General features: G+C 43.2%; 1 protein-coding gene across 3 annotated transcripts; it reads left to right on the top strand.

Moving 5' to 3' along the window:
• The first annotated feature begins 1,712 nt into the window (after positions 1 to 1,712).
• Positions 1,713 to 16,918, top strand: DUT (deoxyuridine triphosphatase). 3 transcript variants are annotated; one of them, XM_014852884.3, is made up of 7 exons: positions 1,713 to 3,921; positions 5,013 to 5,151; positions 7,048 to 7,139; positions 9,225 to 9,269; positions 14,765 to 14,839; positions 15,003 to 15,073; positions 15,491 to 16,918. In XM_014852884.3, the coding sequence occupies exons 1-7, from the start codon at positions 3,597 to 3,599 to the stop codon at positions 15,545 to 15,547; spliced, it is 804 nt and encodes a 267-aa protein (XP_014708370.2). In that variant the 5' UTR covers positions 1,713 to 3,596; the 3' UTR covers positions 15,548 to 16,918. The 3 variants fall into 3 exon arrangements, with proteins under 3 accessions (XP_014708370.2, XP_014708363.1, XP_044620870.1); XM_014852877.3 differs by having other exon boundaries at positions 3,878 to 4,461; XM_044764935.2 differs by lacking the exon at positions 1,713 to 3,921 and adding an exon at positions 4,137 to 4,506.
• Positions 16,919 to 17,995: the final 1,077 nt, after the last annotated feature.

Here is a 17,995-nt window from a genome sequence, read left to right as displayed (position 1 = left end):
GTAGAAAGAAATGCAGAACATCTGGAAAGAACCCAAATAAGACAGATTTAAGTCCATCATGGAGCTTATGTGCTAGTGGAGGAAACATAAAACTAACAAGTGAAACCAGTAAGTGATTTCATGCAGCAGTTCGTGCTGTGAAGAAAATCAAGTAGGGTAAAGCATTAGGTGGTGCCCAGGAAAAGAGTGTTTTCAAATAAGGGAAGATTTGAGGGAAAGAGAGAGGAAGTAAGACTCCAAGGTTTTCATCCTGAGCAAGTAGAGGTTGAGAAGGGAAGAGGAAACTGAGAAGAGACAGCCAGTGAGGCGGGAGGAAAACCAGAGCGTGGCCTGGTGGAGATGGATTTCACAGACGGCGTGATCAACTGTGAAACTAAGAAAGCCTGGTTAATTTACTACAAACATTTTTCCTAGACCTGAAGAACACCGCCAGCAGCAGGCTCAGTCTTAAGAACAGTTATCACAGTCTCAATAGACACATATAAACCTACAGAGTAGAGTGGCTAAGTGCAAGGACTCTGAAGCCAAATTACCTGAAGTTGAGTGCTGGCTCCATCTCTTTCTAGCTGTGAATTGTGTGATCTTGGACAAATTATTTAACTTCTCTGTGCTTTGGTTTCCCCATGTGTAAAATGGGGATATTTGGCACTTGTTCCCTCTGGCTGTTGTGATTAAATGTGTCAGTATTTATAAAGCACTTAGATTATACCTGGCATAAAGTAATCAACACGTCTTTGTTAAAAGGAGAGAGAAAAGTCCCTATAATGGCAAAGGTAGGAAGGACAACTTTGCTTGTAAAGTACCAACTTGAATTCTTAGCAGGTGCAAACTGGCACTAGACTTACGTAACTGAACTAATCAGCATGACTGATAGCATAACTATATTCTGATAGAGAAACAGCATGAAATAAACTATGGGTGGAACATGTCTAGTTCTTTCTTACTATAGTATCTTGAATTTAAGGTGTATTCTTAAATCAGATTATATTTCAATTATCATAAGGAATCTCCTATTAAATGCTTACTGGTTCAGAACTCTAACCTTATACTCTTTTTTTTTTTTTTTTTTTAGGAAGATTAGCTCTGAGCTAACACCTGCTGCCAATCCTCCTCCTTTTTTGCTGAGGAAGACTGGCCCTGAGCTAACATCCGTGCCCATCTTCCTCTACTTTATATGTGGGATGCCTGCCACAGCATGGCTTGCCAAGCGGTGCCATGTCCACACCCGGGATCCGAACTGGCGAACCCCAGGCCATCAAAGCAGAAAGTGCACACTTAACCGCTGTGCTACCATGCAGGCCCCATAACCTCTTACTCTTTTCCAGTTGGATTATGCCTTTTTCTCTCTTTCATCTAAAATAACCTCAGATGAAAAATGACAATAAACACTTTCTGTATCCACCTTAACAGAAGAAATAGCTGAACACTTCCTTGGTGTTAGATATTATATGGAGCCAAATGCATACTCTTTGTGTAAAACACTAAATAAAATGCTTTGAAGCCGTCATAAAAGTTTATGACTCACTAACATGAAAGATAAAATGTGTACACATGAGCCGATTACACAATGGGAGTATATGCTAACGAATGATACGGTAAGTGTTATAAGAGATAAGGCAGAGCTCATTACTGGTTGCAAAGAAGTTTCATGAACGAAGTGAGATTTTTTTTTTTTTTTTTAAAGATTTTTTTATTTTTTCCTTTTTCTCCTCAAAGCCCCCCGGTACATAGTTGTATATTCTTCGATGTGGGTCCTTCTAGTTGTGGCATGTGGGACGCTGCCTCAGCGTGGTTTGATGAGCAGTGTCATGTCCGCGCCCAGGATTCGAACCAACGAAACACTGGGCCGCCTGCAGCGGAGTGCGTGAACTTAACCGCTCGGCCACGGGGCCAGCCCCCGAAGTGAGATTTTTTATCTGGGTCTAGGTAAAGGGAGTCATTATTGTCATTCCACTTTAAGATACGCAAGGACTCAAAACAATTTATAATATCAACTTAGAAGGAAATTACTAGAGAAAGCACTTCAGCAAAATGAGGGCGTAAACTAAGCGGAAGACACTAGATCCATAAAACCAGGATTCCAATACAAGAGAGCGGCAGAGGGAAGTCCCAGGATGACAGCTATCCGGCAGGACTGCAGGGTCACCGCACAGATTGGAGCAAGAGGCTAGAGGAGGGAGGGAGAGGAAAGACGGAACTGATGCGGGATTTGCCGTCTTTCATTTGATGTACGAGAGGTATTGGGTCCACTGGAGGAAGTGAAAAAAGCAAGTAATAGATGAATTAAAAACACCAGTACTAAAACAAAGACAAAAACAAGGCAATTATTAACTTGAGGGGGACAGGTGTAAAAAATAATCACATCACACTACTTTTCCCAGCAGTGAATGGTATTTATAGTCATGATAAAGTAAATACTAACTGCTAACTTATCCGAAAACCATTACAAACCTATCTGCAGAATGGGGTAGACAGACGGGGAAGAGACTTAACCCCCAACTACTCTAACTCAGAAGATAACTTCTATGCCACGGAAAAGTACAACACACAACGTAGAAACGGAGGTAAATCCAGCTGAAAGAGCCAAAGAAAGCTGGAAGGATTGCCCGAGGAGTGAGACTTAGGGAGGCTGGGATGGTGGACAAGGAGGGCATGGACTGCTGCATTTCACTGTAGGTCTTGAAAAAGCACTATACGGAGAAAGCTTTTGATTAAAAATTAAAAGAGTGGACGGAAATATCAAAAGACTTTGCGAAGTGATATATACAGGGGCAGGATGGAACGGACGAGAAGTCTATCATTCATTCCTATAATATGTATCAAGCACCGTTCCATTTCCCAGCTAGGCACTAAGCTACGCCCCAGGAATACAACGGTGAACGAAGACATACACGGTCCCTACTCTCATGGAACCAATGCCTACTTGAGCAAATAGACAATGAACAAGAAAATAAACACATAAAAGCAGCACAGATTGTAGTAATAAGTGGTGTGAACAGAAAAAAATTAATTACTGTGATAGAAAATGGTGCTGAGGGGAAGACAGGGCAGCTACTTAGGGAAGGCCTTTCTGAGACGAGTTGAGACTAGAAACACAAGAAAGGTAAACCAAGAAATGATGTGTATAGACTCCCAGGCAGGAAAGTCTGGTGAGTCTAGAAACTGTTAAATGATGGCTCTCGGTGAGGCTGGAGAAGTACCAGGGATCCTGTTGTTAGAGGTATCAATTTAGGGAGGCCTTAGGGCATACATATTTAAAGCCATGGGAAGACAGAGTAAACAGAGCATAACCTGTAACCTCCTCTAGAGGAATTCCAACATTTCACAGGAGGAGCCAGTAAAGGACACTGAAAAGGTAGGGCCTGAAAAAGAAAGGCACAGCAAGGAAGTCCAAAGACTTCCCAACAACTCCCTAACGTTTTTATGCGTCATTTTCCTAAAACTGCCCTATAGTGTGTATTTAAACAAAGTGCATTACAATTTAGTTTCCAGATTTTGCTTCAGTTCTGGAGATATTTGTATCCCGGAAAAATCCATTTATAATTAGCTAGAAGGTTACTCCCCCCCGACTCTAAGTTATACCAGCGTGGCCCAGGATGTTACTTCGCATCACAGCCACAGGGGTCCCCTCTGTGCTTCCGGGGGGGGTCATCCGAAACAGTGCTAGGATTGCAACTGAGTTGTCATGGCGACTATGCCGAAGACCCTGCCCCCCGCGCCGCTTTAAAAGGAAACAATGCACCTTCTCACGCTCTCGGCGTGGTAAGGAAATCGAACACGCTGCCGTGCCTAGGGCGGAGCACGGAGCGCAGGAACCGTCGCCGGTAGCGACTGTCACCGGCAGCGTAAGTCGGTTCCGTTGCTTTGAGGCCGCTGAGACTAGAACCTGGGGCGTCATGGCGGCGGGCGGCGCGGCCCCAGGTAAATCAGCTGAGGGGCAGGGCCGGGGCCGCGAGCCTCGCCAACAGTCTCAGAAAACGCGCGCCAAAGCAAAGATGAGAGTCTCGGGAAGGATGGAGGGATGCAGAGGCGGCCGCGGCGGCGGCATTCAGGACGCAGGGCGCCGCGCTCCGACGCCCCAGGCCTGCGCCGGGGGGAGGGCGGCCTCTGCGCGCCCCTGAGCGTCCGGCGGCTGCCGGGACTGCTTCCGAGGTCACCGTCCCGGACGCGGCTGCAGGGCGCAGGCCCGCTGCGCGCCTGCAGGAGGGGACGAGCCCACCGGCGCTCAAACCTCGGGGCCCATGCCTCCCCTCTGCCCTGCTCCCGCACTCGGCCGTCTCCTTCCGTCTCTGCTCCGTTCCGTGTTTCTAGACGCGCCCGGCGCCCGGCCGATGGCCCACGCCGCGGGGCTCTTCCGGCCAGGCCCGCCCCTCGCCCCAGCTGCCAGAGGCCCTGCGCTGTTCCGGGCGCTCCGGCAGCCGTCCAGTGCGCGCAGCCGGAGCCGAGGCTGCCACGGCGCCAGTAACGTCGGGGCCCGGGCTGGAGGACACTCTTCCCAGGGCGTGGGTAGGCGGGGAGGCCGGCCGGGGTCCGCACGCCAGCCCGAGGCCTGGGACGAGACGAGCGCAACAGGCGGTCCCCCAGGAAGCCGCGCGGCGTGTGGGACGTGGGGATGCGAGAGGGCGCGCAGCCCCTATGGCGCGGGAGCGAGTCCATTTGGGCTCCCTCGTTGGGGGGAGGGAGCACGGTGGCTTTCTGTTGTATGAGGGGGAGGCCACCGAAGCTGCCCCCCTACATTAGACCCGTGCGCTGAGTTTGGAAAGGGTAAAAAGCCTCAGTAGTTTGCCCCCGCAAATTTGCTTGCTGAGAACGATTTCCAGCCCCAAATTTGAATCCTGCCTCCCCTCTCAACCACAGCGGTGGGCTCGTCCAGGAGGGGGTGGCGGGGCGGGGAGTTGCTGGCGGGAAATTTAAAATTCGTTGAGATCCTGAGCCCACGCTCACTCTGCGCTCTCTTGTTCCCTCGCTCTCGCCTCGGCTCCCGTCGGGTTCTGCCATGCCCTGCTCTGAAGAGGCCCCCGCCATCTCCCCCAGCAAGCGGGCCCGGCCCGCCGAGGGCAGCGGCATGCGGCTCCGCTTTACCCGGCTGTCGGAGCACGCCACCGCCCCGACCAAGGGGTCCGCGCGCGCCGCGGGCTACGACCTGTACAGGTGAGTGGGGACCACCGGCTGCCTGCGCCTCTACTATCTCGGTCCCCCGCTGAGAAAGCCCAGTTCCCGAGTTCTAGAGCTCTCAGCCCTGGTAGCTTACATTCAGGCCCTCTGCAGCCACGGTTTGAAACGTTCTCTTAAAAGATCACAGAAACAAACGCTTTTTGATATATATAGGATTTCTGCCCTTTTTGGTGTTGGAAATTTTAGCATTCCTTTTTAGCATAATTCAATAGGGATTTGGGCAAAGAGTGTAGACCGGTAGCTAAATATCAATAAATGTGCACTGAGACGTGGTTAGTTTTGCAGCATGCATTGTCCCCTTTCCACGCGGAAGGCGGAGATGAGTAAGACCCGCCTTGGCCTTCAGGGAGTGGCCAGAGGGTGATCCTGTGCTCAGTAGAAAGAAAAGCCAGGAGTAGGAAAATACCTCAGCTGCTTCTGGCTTCAAGGATTAGTAAGATTTCTCTATACGTCTATATTCAAGTTTATCCCAAGGACTGGGAATTTCAAGGGGTCCGACAATGAAAATCGGAGATGTTGATAATACCACCACACCCTTTCATTTGTACGGCAGTTTTTACATGTACTCAAAACTTTCCCATATAGTCTTTAGTTTAATCCTCGCAACAATCCTGAAGAAGATGAGTGTTACTTTTTACAGATGAGGGAGTTTGTGAAGAGTTGAATTGATTGCCCAAGGGCTGGAAGGTAATAGAATTTTTGACCCTGAATTCAGTGCTTTTTCCTCTTGGCTACTGTGCCCAGTTCTTAGAACCTTTAACGTAGGTGAAAAGTGATAATGGAGAGAGAAAATGTTTATTACATGACTAAATCCTGAGCCTTAGGATGTATTTTAAAGCATGTCAGGTAATGCTAATGTGAGAACTACCGGTCTAAGTCAGAAGAAGGAGAAAGGAGTGTGTGATGATAGTAAGGGAGACAAGAAAGAAAAACAAAATCGAGCTAAAGGCTATTGTGGCTGAAAGGGGTATAGTTCAGTGCTGTAACTTTCATGGATAAACGTAGAGTGATGGAATTTTACTACACCATATCTGAACACTGTTGTGAGTCTTAGGAGAGTCTTTGATTTAATGTGCTTTAAGGATCCTCCTAAAAACACAGGTGCCTTTCTGCATACTGAAATAAACATGATAATAACCGGTCTTTTTAATAAGTTAGGATCTAGCTATTTGAAGAGAGGAAATTCTAACGAAATAAGTAAAAATATAGTACCCCTTTACTAGTCTTACTTAAGGTCTCCAAAGTAACTTCGAGTCCTGCTTTTGTGAAATCTCGTACATTTCTATCAAGGAGGGGCCTACAGTAATAGCACTGGTAGCAGCATTTGCTGGGTGGACCTTAGAGAATCAGTTCCTCAGCAGTGTCCATCTCCAGTGGTTCACAGAGACCCACCCTTCCTCAGCCAGTGAAGTTCATGGCCACAGCATGGTAAGCTTGGTAAACTACAAAGACCAGCAGAGTAGACGCAACACGCTTCTCCCTCCCCTTGTGTTGTCCACTCATTTTCCCCTTTCCTTCTGCAGTTTTTCCCTAATCGCTTAGAGGATTGTTGTGAGAATGAAATGAGTTATATAAAGCAGTTAGAACTATGCCTGGCACATGGTAAGGGCTTAATGTTAGCTATTATTAGCAATTATTTCCCCTTTCTTGGTTCTTTCTTTATCTTCCTCTTTTCATACCATGTTAGTGAAGCATGCACCCTTTAAAAGTCTCTGCCTTTCTGCCCCCTCCTGCAAGATTATTACCTCCATTTCCCAACAAAATTTTGTGCAAGGGAGAATACATTTACATGTTGACACCTTGTTCACCCCCAAGTTCACAAAGAATTAACTATATCTAACTACCAATTATTTTCTTCCACTGTCTTCCTAGTGCCTATGATTACACGGTACCGCCTATGGAGAAAGCCCTTGTGAAAACCGACATTCAGATAGCTCTTCCGTCTGGATGCTATGGAAGAGTAGGTAAGTGATTTAAGATACAGGTAACTATGTGTCAGGCTCTTCCTTTGTGATATATTCCTTCAGCTTAGTTTCATTTCTGCTATAAAGGAAGGAAGGGATATGACCCTGCCTGTGTCCTAAAATAAAGAGGTGTCATCTGATGGCAAATGCAGCCATCTGAAAACTTTCATTTATGTGTTTGCTTTTGCTTCTCTTTGCTTTTTTTCCTTCTGATTACTTACTTGAGCTTTTAGGAGGCTCACATTGGCCCAGGAGGTTGTTCTCATAACTCCTTGCTGTGAGAAAAACTGCAAATATAAATAGGTGATTTTTAACTGGAGCTTTTTCCAGTGTTAACCACTAACTTTCCCTTCAAGAATCGGATTGCATAAGAAGTCAAATTTCTTTGTGAAGATGGTGATGAGAATGGCTAATGTTTGTTATATGAGACTATAGAGGGCCCCTCCCCATGGCTGAGTGGTTAAAGTTCCGTGTGCTCTGCTTCGGCCAGGTTCACCAGTTCAGATCCCAGGCACAGACCTATGCCCCCACTCATCAAGCCATGCTGTGGCAGCATCCCCCATACGAAATAGAGGAAGATTTGGCACAGATGTTAGCTCAGGGCTAATCTTCCTCAGCAAAAAAAAAAGAATAGACACAGGCTTAGGATAATGGCACATGGCATTATATATCACAAGAGTAAAACTTCTAACTGCTGTGGGTCCTCCCTGGGGTGTTGGGGAAGGGAGACTCTTCAGTGTGCTAGCTCCCTCAGAGTGGGAGTGGCCAGGACAAAACGGAGTGCACCTCAGTAGGTTTGACTTTTCTGGAGCGAGTCAGTTGTCTCTGGCGAAAGTGTTTAGAACTTCTTTTCAAGGGTGTAATTTCTAGCTAACTTCAGAGTAAACGTAAAGGAGCAAATGGAACTGTGAGCCGTGGGGGTGGGGGTGCGGCTAGACTACCACTGTCTTGTTAGCCATGAGGGCGAGAACTGCTGATACTTTGGCCTTTAGAGACACAAGATGAGCTCTCTCTTCGTATCTCTTTGGCAGCGTTGACCGAGTTTTTAGTGTCTCTTGCCGGGGGTAATCAGAAGATGGAGTGAAATAAAAGTAAAGGCAGGAAGGGGCAGCATTTATTGACAAAGTGCCTCATTTAAGTTATCCAGTAATAAAATACTAGAAGTTAGGATAATTAATGGTAGACCCAGTGCTCAAGTCAGCAAGTATCAGTTATAGATTTAGCTTTTTATTTTTTTCATTTTAAGAATAAAAAGCATAGTGGAATTGGGGCTAGCCTGGTGGTGTAGTGAAGTTCATGTGCCCTGCTTAAGGTGGCCCAGGGTTTGCAGGTTGGGATTCCAGGTGTGGACTTGGCACCACTCAGTCAAGCCACACTGTGGGGGTATCCCACATAAAATAGAGGAAGATGGGCACAGATGTTAGCTCAGGGCCAATTTCCCTCACCAAAAGAAAAAGTCATAGTGGAATTGGGTGTTTAAAGTTGAGTTTTTGGCATTTTGCTTGACTGCTTTTAGGCCTTTTCTCTTCTGCTTCATTTGTTTCCTATAGACATGTCTTTTGGCGTCTGAATCATGAGTAGGGGTCCCAAGTTCTAGGCTAAGCTCTGCTCCTCGTGGTTGGGTTTGTGCCTGACTCTCTGACTTCTTCCCATCTACAGTGCAACATGCTCAGAACTCCCGTCTCAGAACAAAAGTCCTCTTCCTCAGTCCTGTGTCCCGGCCAGCCACAGTCCTCCCTTTGTGGACAGCCTTCTGGACAAAGCTGCCTAGGCTTGTCCTCCCTTGCTCACCTTTCAGTTCATTCCAGAGTCCACGGCTGCACCACCTTAGACCCTCCATCGACTACAGCCATGGGGGAGTGATTTAAGTTCCTTTTGAATTAAACCTTGTCAATATTTTCTAAACTGTCTTCTACTTTGATGATAGATTGTGATAAATACATTCTTTAATTTGGAACCACCTGCTAAAGTTAAGAAGAAGACATAGGTGTTACGGGAGATGAGAGTGACACGCTTAAATTGTCTCATTTGGATCCAATATCACCCTTCCCCCTTAAGAGCCAATTTCTCCTTTTTGTTTTTCAGCTCCACGTTCTGGCTTGGCTGCAAAACACTTCATAGATGTAGGAGGTAATACATTTACATTTTTATTCTGGAAATATTTGTAAGTATTTACTTTATCTTTGCTTAAGAGGTAGTAATCAAGTGACAAACTTTATTTTTATTTTCAGAAAAAGGAAATGATTTTGTTGTGTCTTAGCTTTTAGAAATTTCCATCTCTGAAGTAAGACAATTATGATAGAGTTTCAAATGCTATTTGGTTATGTCTAAATTTTAAGTGACCATTATGTGACATGCATGTTATTTTACTGATAGGCTAACTAGACACTATTCGATGGGTAAGATTTTTAGTCTAGTGATAATCTGCATTTAGTCCAAAAATGACTATTCATGGAAGAAAGTTGTTATTGTAAGGGAAGAAAAAGCTTTTATGTCATTATTTAAGCAATTGTGTTTTCCTTAAGTAATTATTAATAATAGTAATCAATTATTAAGTAATTAAGCAAAAGGTTCTAGGAAATGCAGATTTATGTTGTAAGAATTTTCTTAACTCTAAGAAAGCCAGCCATGTTTGGCAAAATATAGAAGGAGAATCTTTCCATAAAGTCAGGAGAGAAAACTGTGCTTCCCTATCTACATTTCTTTTTTTTGTTTTTTTTTCTTGAAGAGGGTTAGCTCTGAGCTAACATCTGTGCCAGTCTTCCTCTATTTTGTACGTGGGACGCCTCCGCAGCATGGCTGATGAGTGGAGTAGGTCTGTGCCCAGGATCTGAACGTGCAAATCTGGGCCACTGAACCAGAGTGCATGGAACTTGAACCACTCGGCCACTGGGCGGCCCCCATCTCCATTTCTTGCTGAGCAAGTCCTCAGTGGCTCTTATTTCCCTTATAACAAGCCTTTCTCCTGTCTTCCAGAGTTTACTACTTCCTCACGGGGTCTCTTTCCTGAAGGAGTCCCAGCCTCCTCTGCTAGCCACCCTTGCTGCAGGATCTTGAACTGCCCTTACTGTAGTGAAATGCTCACCTTCCTAATATGGCTTCCTTGCTTCGGATCCCCTCCTTACTGGAGTGTAGACCCCACTGATGGGGTCCCCGTGTCCTGACCCTTCTTTATCCTCATTGATGGCAAGTGCTTCACTAGCAAAACGTCTTGGCCCTCAGATAAGTGGCTATGCTAGATTCTCTGCCTGCCGCCGTTTTTACAAAGCTATTTTTTAGCAAATGAGGAAACTGGCTGAGAAATGAGCCCAAGTTGACAAGTTAAAAACTGGAATCTCCATGCATATGATTCCAGTCCCCTGGGTCTTTGCATTGCAGTTAAGGGCTGTGGATCACCCTGCCCTTTGGCTCCAGCAGTCAAGCACTGTCCTCAGTTAGCTCCCTGTAACCTGCACTGCAGGGATTAAGCACAGGCTCAGGCCTGTCCTGGGCTGTCTCCAGCCTGCCCTTCAGTCCCCCTATGATGTCACTAGGTGGTGCTGTGGGGCAAGACAGGAGCCCAAAAGTAGTTCTTAGGGGCTGAAGAGGGGCTGAGTTTGACCCAGCAGGGATGGTCAGCCCGCTTGGGTTGAGCATCGCCAGGGCTCAGTTATGCTTGATATTCAAAAACACTTTTACAAGGTCAAGTATGGTAATTTAGGACTATAACTTAAGGATATAAATGATTGTATATATTTTTAAAGAAATTTCAGAGTTGTAAAAGGAACATGGACTTTGGAGTAACAACTGGATTGGAGTCCCAGCTTTGTCACCAACTAGCTAGTTATTACTTAACTTTTCTGAGTCTCACTTTCCTCCTCTGTAAAATGAAAATTAGCCTGCTTGTCTCTGAAGGGCAGGAGGGTTAAATGATAATGTGGAGCATCTAACACGGCTTGACACATAGTAGACCCTGTAAGTTGTATTTGCTGTCCCCTAGGGACTTCATGGATTTTTTTTTTAATGTGGAAACTTTTTTTCTGACCTTGTTACTAATTTTTGCTCTAAAACAACGCTCTGCAAAAAATTCATGTAAAATACATGGAAAGTTAGTTTGCCTGGTGGTTGGTGTGGTATTATTCATAAAATCGCCCTGTGGTGTGTTCTTGGATGCAGAGTATCTTAAAAATGTCTCTTACGCACAAGTTTATCATAGTTGGCCCCAGTTTTTATTTCAGAAGAGAGAGGTTAGGAATCCCAGGCTGTAAATAAGGGTCAAAGGGAAAAGTTGAGTATGCAGGATTCTGTTCAGAATTCACATCTGGTAGGTGTGGATGGATTTCACTAAAGAAGGTTTCCAACAAGTGACATGCCAAAGTCTTGACACAGTAAAACTTTTGCCTGAAGTCAGTTAATCACTCTGCCAGTTCCAATGCATGATTTTTCCAGTGATAACTTCAAAATACTTTCTGCTTTCTCATGAAGAGAAATATCCCTGACGCTTATGCCCCTTACATAGAAAAAGAATAAGCCTTGGGTTTTTCTGGAAGGTCAAAGCACCTTTGAGTAATAAATGAACTTGGAACTATTGGATTTTTTATACTATTGGCATTCATGCTAAAAAAAAAAAAAAAGTGTTAATTGAGGGCCTTTTTTTCTGCCATACATTTTAACTGACTTCAAATGACTTCGTTTCTTTTGGTTAAAAGCTTTTCACCTTTCTGTGTGCCAAGCATAAAATCTTGGTAGATCACCTGGCTTTGCAGAATTCAAGACACTCACCCATTTGAGTATTCCGGATAGGACTGCTTTACAGATTTATAGCAAAGGTCTCTACAGAAAGGGAGTGTTTTTGTGTGGTAGAAGATACCATAAAGTGAAAAAATAAACACTTGAAGTCATGAAAAAGAGTCAAATACCCAAAGAGACTTAAAAAAACATAAAATCTAGAAGAGGACATGCAAATGTGCAACAAATGTATGGAGGGAAAAAGTCCAGCCTCACTAGTCATCAGGGAAATGCAAAGTAAAGCCGTGAGATGCCCTTTTTCCCTCATCACATTGGCCAGAATTAAAAAGATCATTACCACCTGGTGCTGGCAAGGACTTGGGAAATGGGCATTCTTAAATATCGCTGATAGAAATGTGAATTGCTACCCTATTTTTGCAAAGTTATCTAGCAATATCCATTAAAATTTAAAATGTACATACCCTCTGACCCAGCAAAGTGATCTTTGGAACCTATTTGATGAGAATAAAAAGCACTGATACACAAGGACATAGGTAAAGGGCTGCTTTGTTTATGATAGCAAAACGTGAAAGCAACCCAAGTGTCTGATAAGATGTAAGAGAAGACGTACACAGAAATGTTGGTACTGTGTTTCCACATCTTGCATCTAAAAAGAATGAGTAAGATTTACATGTAGTAATCTCAAAAGGTGTTTATGATAATTAAGTGAGGAAAGAAAGAAAGTAATATGTAAAATATATTACTGTGACATTGGCTGCCTGAGGGGAGGGCAGGGGAACATCATTAGCTTTTACTTTACATGTATTTCCACTATTTGGATAATCTAACATTTTTCTAATGAAGTAGAAAAAGAAGAGCTCAGAAGTCAGTCTTCCTCTAACACATTCCAGGTAAATGAGTACTAGCTGTGCTTCCGCTCTCCCAGCGTGGAGAGTCCATGTCTTCTGTGCGTTTGTTCCAGCATAGAGTTACGTGTTCTGCTGAGGGCTTTCTTCCTTGAATCTGCAGCCAGAACTTTCTCCATATAGATAATGTAGAAACCGCTGGTCCCATCTTTATATCAATTCTTTGAGTAAATACGAGGCACTAATTTAATGGTCAGCGGGCAGTAGGGAAAGGAACCAGGCTTCAGTATTCTTTGATCGGGAAAGTGTTGTTGCTCTGCAACTGGAAAAGAATAGACAGTTTCCTTCAGTCTAGACGTGACAGGAACCACCTCTGCTGCCCTTCAGCCGCTTCCATACTTGCCCTTCTTACTGGGAAAAAGTTATTTATCTTTAACTCAAACTCTTAGCTATGTGTCAGGAACCTTTTAAGAAGTGCATACATTCAATTTCACTTATCCCTAGTAATTCATTCATAAAGCACAGGTGTCCCTTTAAACTTCTACTGTAGTCCACTGGAAAAAATCTAAAATGATGGCTTTTCTGAGTATTTTTCCCCACGATAGACCTTTTTTTAAAATTTGCTTTTTTTCCCTATATGAGAAAATTGAAAGGGAGTACTTACCCTTGTTCTGTAAAAAGGAAAAATTTTCTTTTCACTTGACCTTCAAATATGAGTCTGGCCGACTAGCATTAGTACCGGTTGAGCTAAATTCCTGATTATTTCCTTTTTTTTTTTTTTGAAGATTGGCACCTGAGTTAACATGTGTTGCCAAGCTTTTCTTTTTTCCTTCTTCTCCCCAAAGCCCCCCAGTACACAGTTGTATATTCTAGTAGTGAGTGCCTCTGCTTGTGCTGTGTGGGACGCCGCCTCAGCATGGCCTGATGAGCAGTGCCATGGCCATGCCGGGGATCTGAACCGGCAAAACCCAGGGCTGCCAAAGCAGAGCGCACAAACTTAACCATTTGGCCACAGGGCCGGCCCCCGCTTTTTTTTTGATAAGGGTTTTTTTTTAGGAAATGGGGTGTTAATAAGAAGATGTAACATGAAGCTACATTTACTTAGGTTCACGTGAATCCTATCCAGCATTTTACAAACTGAGAGAAAAGCATTGACATGTATGAAAGGAAATTGGCAGTGGAGGGGAGGGGCATGAGGAGTGACCCCTAATAGGTAGAGGGGTTCTTTCCGGGGTAATGAAAATGTAAAATTGGTTGCACAACTCTGAATACACTTCCGTTGAATTGTGAATTATGTCTCAATATTAAAAGAAATGAGAAGCCCTGGTGCACCTCTATTATCTGTGCTTCTGTTTATGGAAACATTTTAAGTTCTTAGCACAAAGGAAAATGCTAACAAGTCTGGTAAACATACCTTGCTGGGCCAAGGCAGGGCCCTGGCTCCAGTTTCTCTCCTGCAAAGAAGTGCTGCCCTTGTGTTTATAAACTCAAGCAGGTACTAATAACACGCAGTTCTGTAAGTGCGCTCGTTATTAAGCTTTGTGCTAATGTCTTCTGAGAGATCATGCTCTAAGAAGGGATAGTGGCTCAGATTAAAAGGAGGGGAAGAATGTGAACTGAAAAGTTCAGTTCCATCTTGATTATAAAAATGAGCGTTGTGATACTTGCCAGACTGCTGCTTAACAGTGTCAGCGTTGACTTACTCCACTGCAGATCTCTGGTCTTTGGCAGGTGCGCAACAGATAGACAGTAGGTTTAGAGAGAGCAATTTGGGACAACTGTCCAAGATGAGAAGTGCCTGCTCTGGGTTTAGGGTAGGAAATGGTCACCATGTGTAAGAATGACAGGTTGGAAAATTAGGACCATTTTCTAAATTCTTATTTGCATTTTAGTAATAACATTTCTTAGCTTTGAGACTTTACATAGTACAAGAGCAAGATTCACTTATTCAGTTGTAAGGATGAAAATCTTAGATAAGAATGATTTTGAGGTAATCTTACACCGTCAGTGTTTTGGTAGCATAAATCAAACTAATATTTTTCTTTTCCCCAGCTGGTGTCATAGATGAAGATTATAGAGGAAATGTTGGTGTTGTACTGTTTAATTTTGGCAAAGAAAAGTTTGAAGGTATGTTAAATACGTACAGTCATGTAAACACAGTGAGTTTTCTGGGTTGTGTATCTATAGACCACACATACTGACTCCTAATTCTCATTGCACAAAGCAGAATATAGAGAATGCATCAATGAAGTGTCACTAATAAACTGTTTGGTTTTTTTTTCCTTTCAAGTCAAAAAGGGTGATCGAATTGCACAGCTCATTTGTGAACGGATTTTTTATCCAGAAATAGAGGAAGTTCAAGTAAGTATCTTAAAGCTGAGTAGGGAATGAACCACGCAACGTCTTAAGGGAAGAGAAAAGTATAATTTTGAGGATTTATATGCTGTATGTAAGTAAATAGTAGTGTATAGGACTAGTCCTATTTTAAGCAAAATTAAAATCTTAGTTTTAGAATTTCGTGAAATGTTTTTCATAGCTATTGTATAGTATTACTTTGGATAATCATTTATACTGTGAAATTGTAGGATTTCCCTGGCTTTTTTGAAAATTATCCAGTATTTTAATTTCTGGAGCTTTTTAAAAATTTAATTTTCTTTTTGTAATCTCCTTTTTGAAAAGATATGATAGCAATAGTAAGTCTTACAAATTAGGCCCTGGAGAGAACTGAAAGAGGGTCTGAAATTAACTCTATGGCTTACCACCTTTATGTCTTTTCAGGTTCTGGATGTCACTGAAAGGGGGTCAGGAGGTTTTGGTTCCACTGGAAAAAATTAAAATTCCAAGAACAGAAAATGAGAAAACGTACTTTTTTCTTAAAGCGTTTTTGGTGTTTTGTACTTCTGTAGACTTAATAGCTTTAACTTCTAAAGATATTTGTTCTCTTCTTTTCAGGGAAGGGGCACCTCTGTTGGAATCACAGAGAAACTTACTTTCTTGTGTTTTTCTGCATTTGGTTGTTGTATGAATCTCTGTGGCGACCTAATGCAGACAGTTTTGTTAATCAGATGTACATTATTTGCACATCCAAAAAAGACTGTCTGATTTAACTCACTGAATGCTACCCCTTCACTTCAGCAAGCTATTTTATTTCAATTGCTTTATAAATCATAAGCAGTGCCTTTCATTCAACAAATTTGATTTCTTTCACAGATGCAACTTATTGCATAAACTGAACTAAAAGATGACAAAAAGAAGTTAAAGTTATTCTTTGTTTTTCTCTTCATTGGTCTAAAACAATTTTTGTTATGTATTTAAGATGCTTTGTGAAGGTGGGAGGAAGAGAATCCTCAGTGTATTTTTTTAGTGTTCTCTTTGTTTTTTTAATCTTCCTTTCGGTGGACCCCGGGTTGACTGGTGGAGAGGTGTGTTTGTGAAAGGAAATGTAGTTTGGGAATTTGCGGTTGGTTTGTTCCTCTGAATTTCATTCCATCAAGTAAATTGTACAAGTTGTAGTTGTATGAGTTTCCTTCACTGAAGTAACGATAATAGGCTGTATCCAAGAAAATATTGAATTAGGGATTGAATAGGGATAAAATACATGTAATGATAGATGTTTAGGCCACTAGGTATGTCGAGGCCAGCTACTTTTGAGTAAATATGTTTAAGCAGCATTTCATTGTGGATAGGGGCTGATTCCCTGGATTAGCTTGATTAACATCTGTTATCACCTTCCAGGTGTGCTTTCCTCTCCTGTATTTCCCAGACCCCTTTGCATAGGGCTTTGGGCATCACTAAGGCTTTGTCAATCAGATGCTCTAGTGTGAGACTCCTGAAGCATCATTTTGCTAGGGTGGGTCATGAAGACTCTGCTTCTGGAGCTGGCAGCTCACTTGGCCACCCAGTTCCTAGAAGCACAGGCTGGAGTTAGTGTCTTCTGTGCTTCCAGTGATTCTTGGGCCATTTAATATCCTGCAATGTAGTATTTTCCATCTGTGGGTCAGAATTCATTAGTGAGTCATGAAGTCAACTCAGTGGGTCATAACTAGCATTTAAAAAAATTGAATAGAAAAAGCAGAAACATGTCAGATGGGTAAATACTGTGAAGATTGTTTGAATTAAACATTTATGTGTGCCCGTGTGTACTGTCATGATGTAAATTATTTCTGAAATCAATAAAATGTAAATAAATTCTTTTCTGCTAAACTAGCCAGAATGATTCTATTCCCTGAACCCTGACCAATACATATTAACAAATGAGTAAGAACAAATAGTCTGATCAACTACTGAGAGATACGGCCTTAGCTTACTCTCTTAGTGTTAGTTACCACTATTGAAAGTCGACTACCTTAAGCACTTTTACAACCTGCTTATTTCTTTTTCATAGTATACCTGTGGGAGAACAGATAAAACACTTGTTTTATAGATGACAAAAATGGGCTCAGAGACATTTGGTAACTTGCTTCACATTTCAGTTAATGATGGCCACTATTAAAACTCGGATCCCATGGCTTCAAAGCCCATTGTATTTGTGGTATCTTCAGTTTTCCAAGTGGTAGAGCGAATACAGAATGGAAGTGATGGTTAATGAAAGTCCTCTTATTTTGTTCATACTTGGAATATATTTCCATCTGGGCACCATACTTAAAGGAGGATGCTCTGAAGCTACTCTGAAAGAGGCTTGGAACCACATCCCTGGGGGATAGATGAGAGACCTGGATGGGGTTGGGGGGGGATGTTTTGAGAAGTGTGTGTGTTGGGAATCCAAGGAATATGGAGGAAGGGGTGGCTAGAGAAGGTCCCTGGGATATGACAGATGTTCTTAGATATTAAAGACTCGGAATTGTCATTGTCATTTGTGACCTGAGGGACTGGAACTAGGATCCTCGGGTTTAATCAACCAAGATGGTGGCAGTGAGAATAGAAAATAATGTAATGATCTCTGCCCCTTGTTCCTGGCACAGCTCCTAAAGCCCCTGTATTTCCTTAAGTAAGTGACAAGAGCACGAGGACGATCTCTTGTTCTAATATTGGTTGTTGACCTCTGTTCTGACACAGAGCTCCTGAAACTCTTGTAATTTCCTGGACGATGGGAGTGTTGTCCTAATGTGGTGACTAGGTGGGTTCCCGGTTGGCTCCTGGATGAGGACTGTTTACCAGAAAGATCAAGCCATGATTAGAACCTTGGAATTTTCAGCCCTGCCCCCATTTTCCTTGAGAAGGGAGGAGGGCTGAAAATGGAATTGATGATCATGCCTACATAATGAAACCTCCATAAAATTTCAG

This window comes from Equus asinus, chromosome 2, assembly GCF_041296235.1.
Source record: "Equus asinus isolate D_3611 breed Donkey chromosome 2, EquAss-T2T_v2, whole genome shotgun sequence".
NCBI lineage: Eukaryota > Metazoa > Chordata > Mammalia > Perissodactyla > Equidae > Equus > Equus asinus.
Note: the sequence above shows the minus strand (reverse complement) of the source record. Positions and strands in the feature narration are given on the sequence as shown.

What these genes read in the sequence shown, in the direction of transcription:
- DUT (XM_014852884.3), top strand. Translation starts at nt 3,597, where the DNA reads ATGTTACTTCGCATCACAGCCACAGGGGTCCCCTCTGTGCTTCCGGGG. An exon ending in GGCGGGCGGCGCGGCCCCAG is followed by an intron (nt 3,922 to 5,012) that starts GTAAATCAGCTG and finishes CCTGCTCTGAAG; the next exon opens with AGGCCCCCGCCATCTCCCCC. An exon ending in GCGGGCTACGACCTGTACAG is followed by an intron (nt 5,152 to 7,047) that starts GTGAGTGGGGAC and finishes CTGTCTTCCTAG; the next exon opens with TGCCTATGATTACACGGTAC.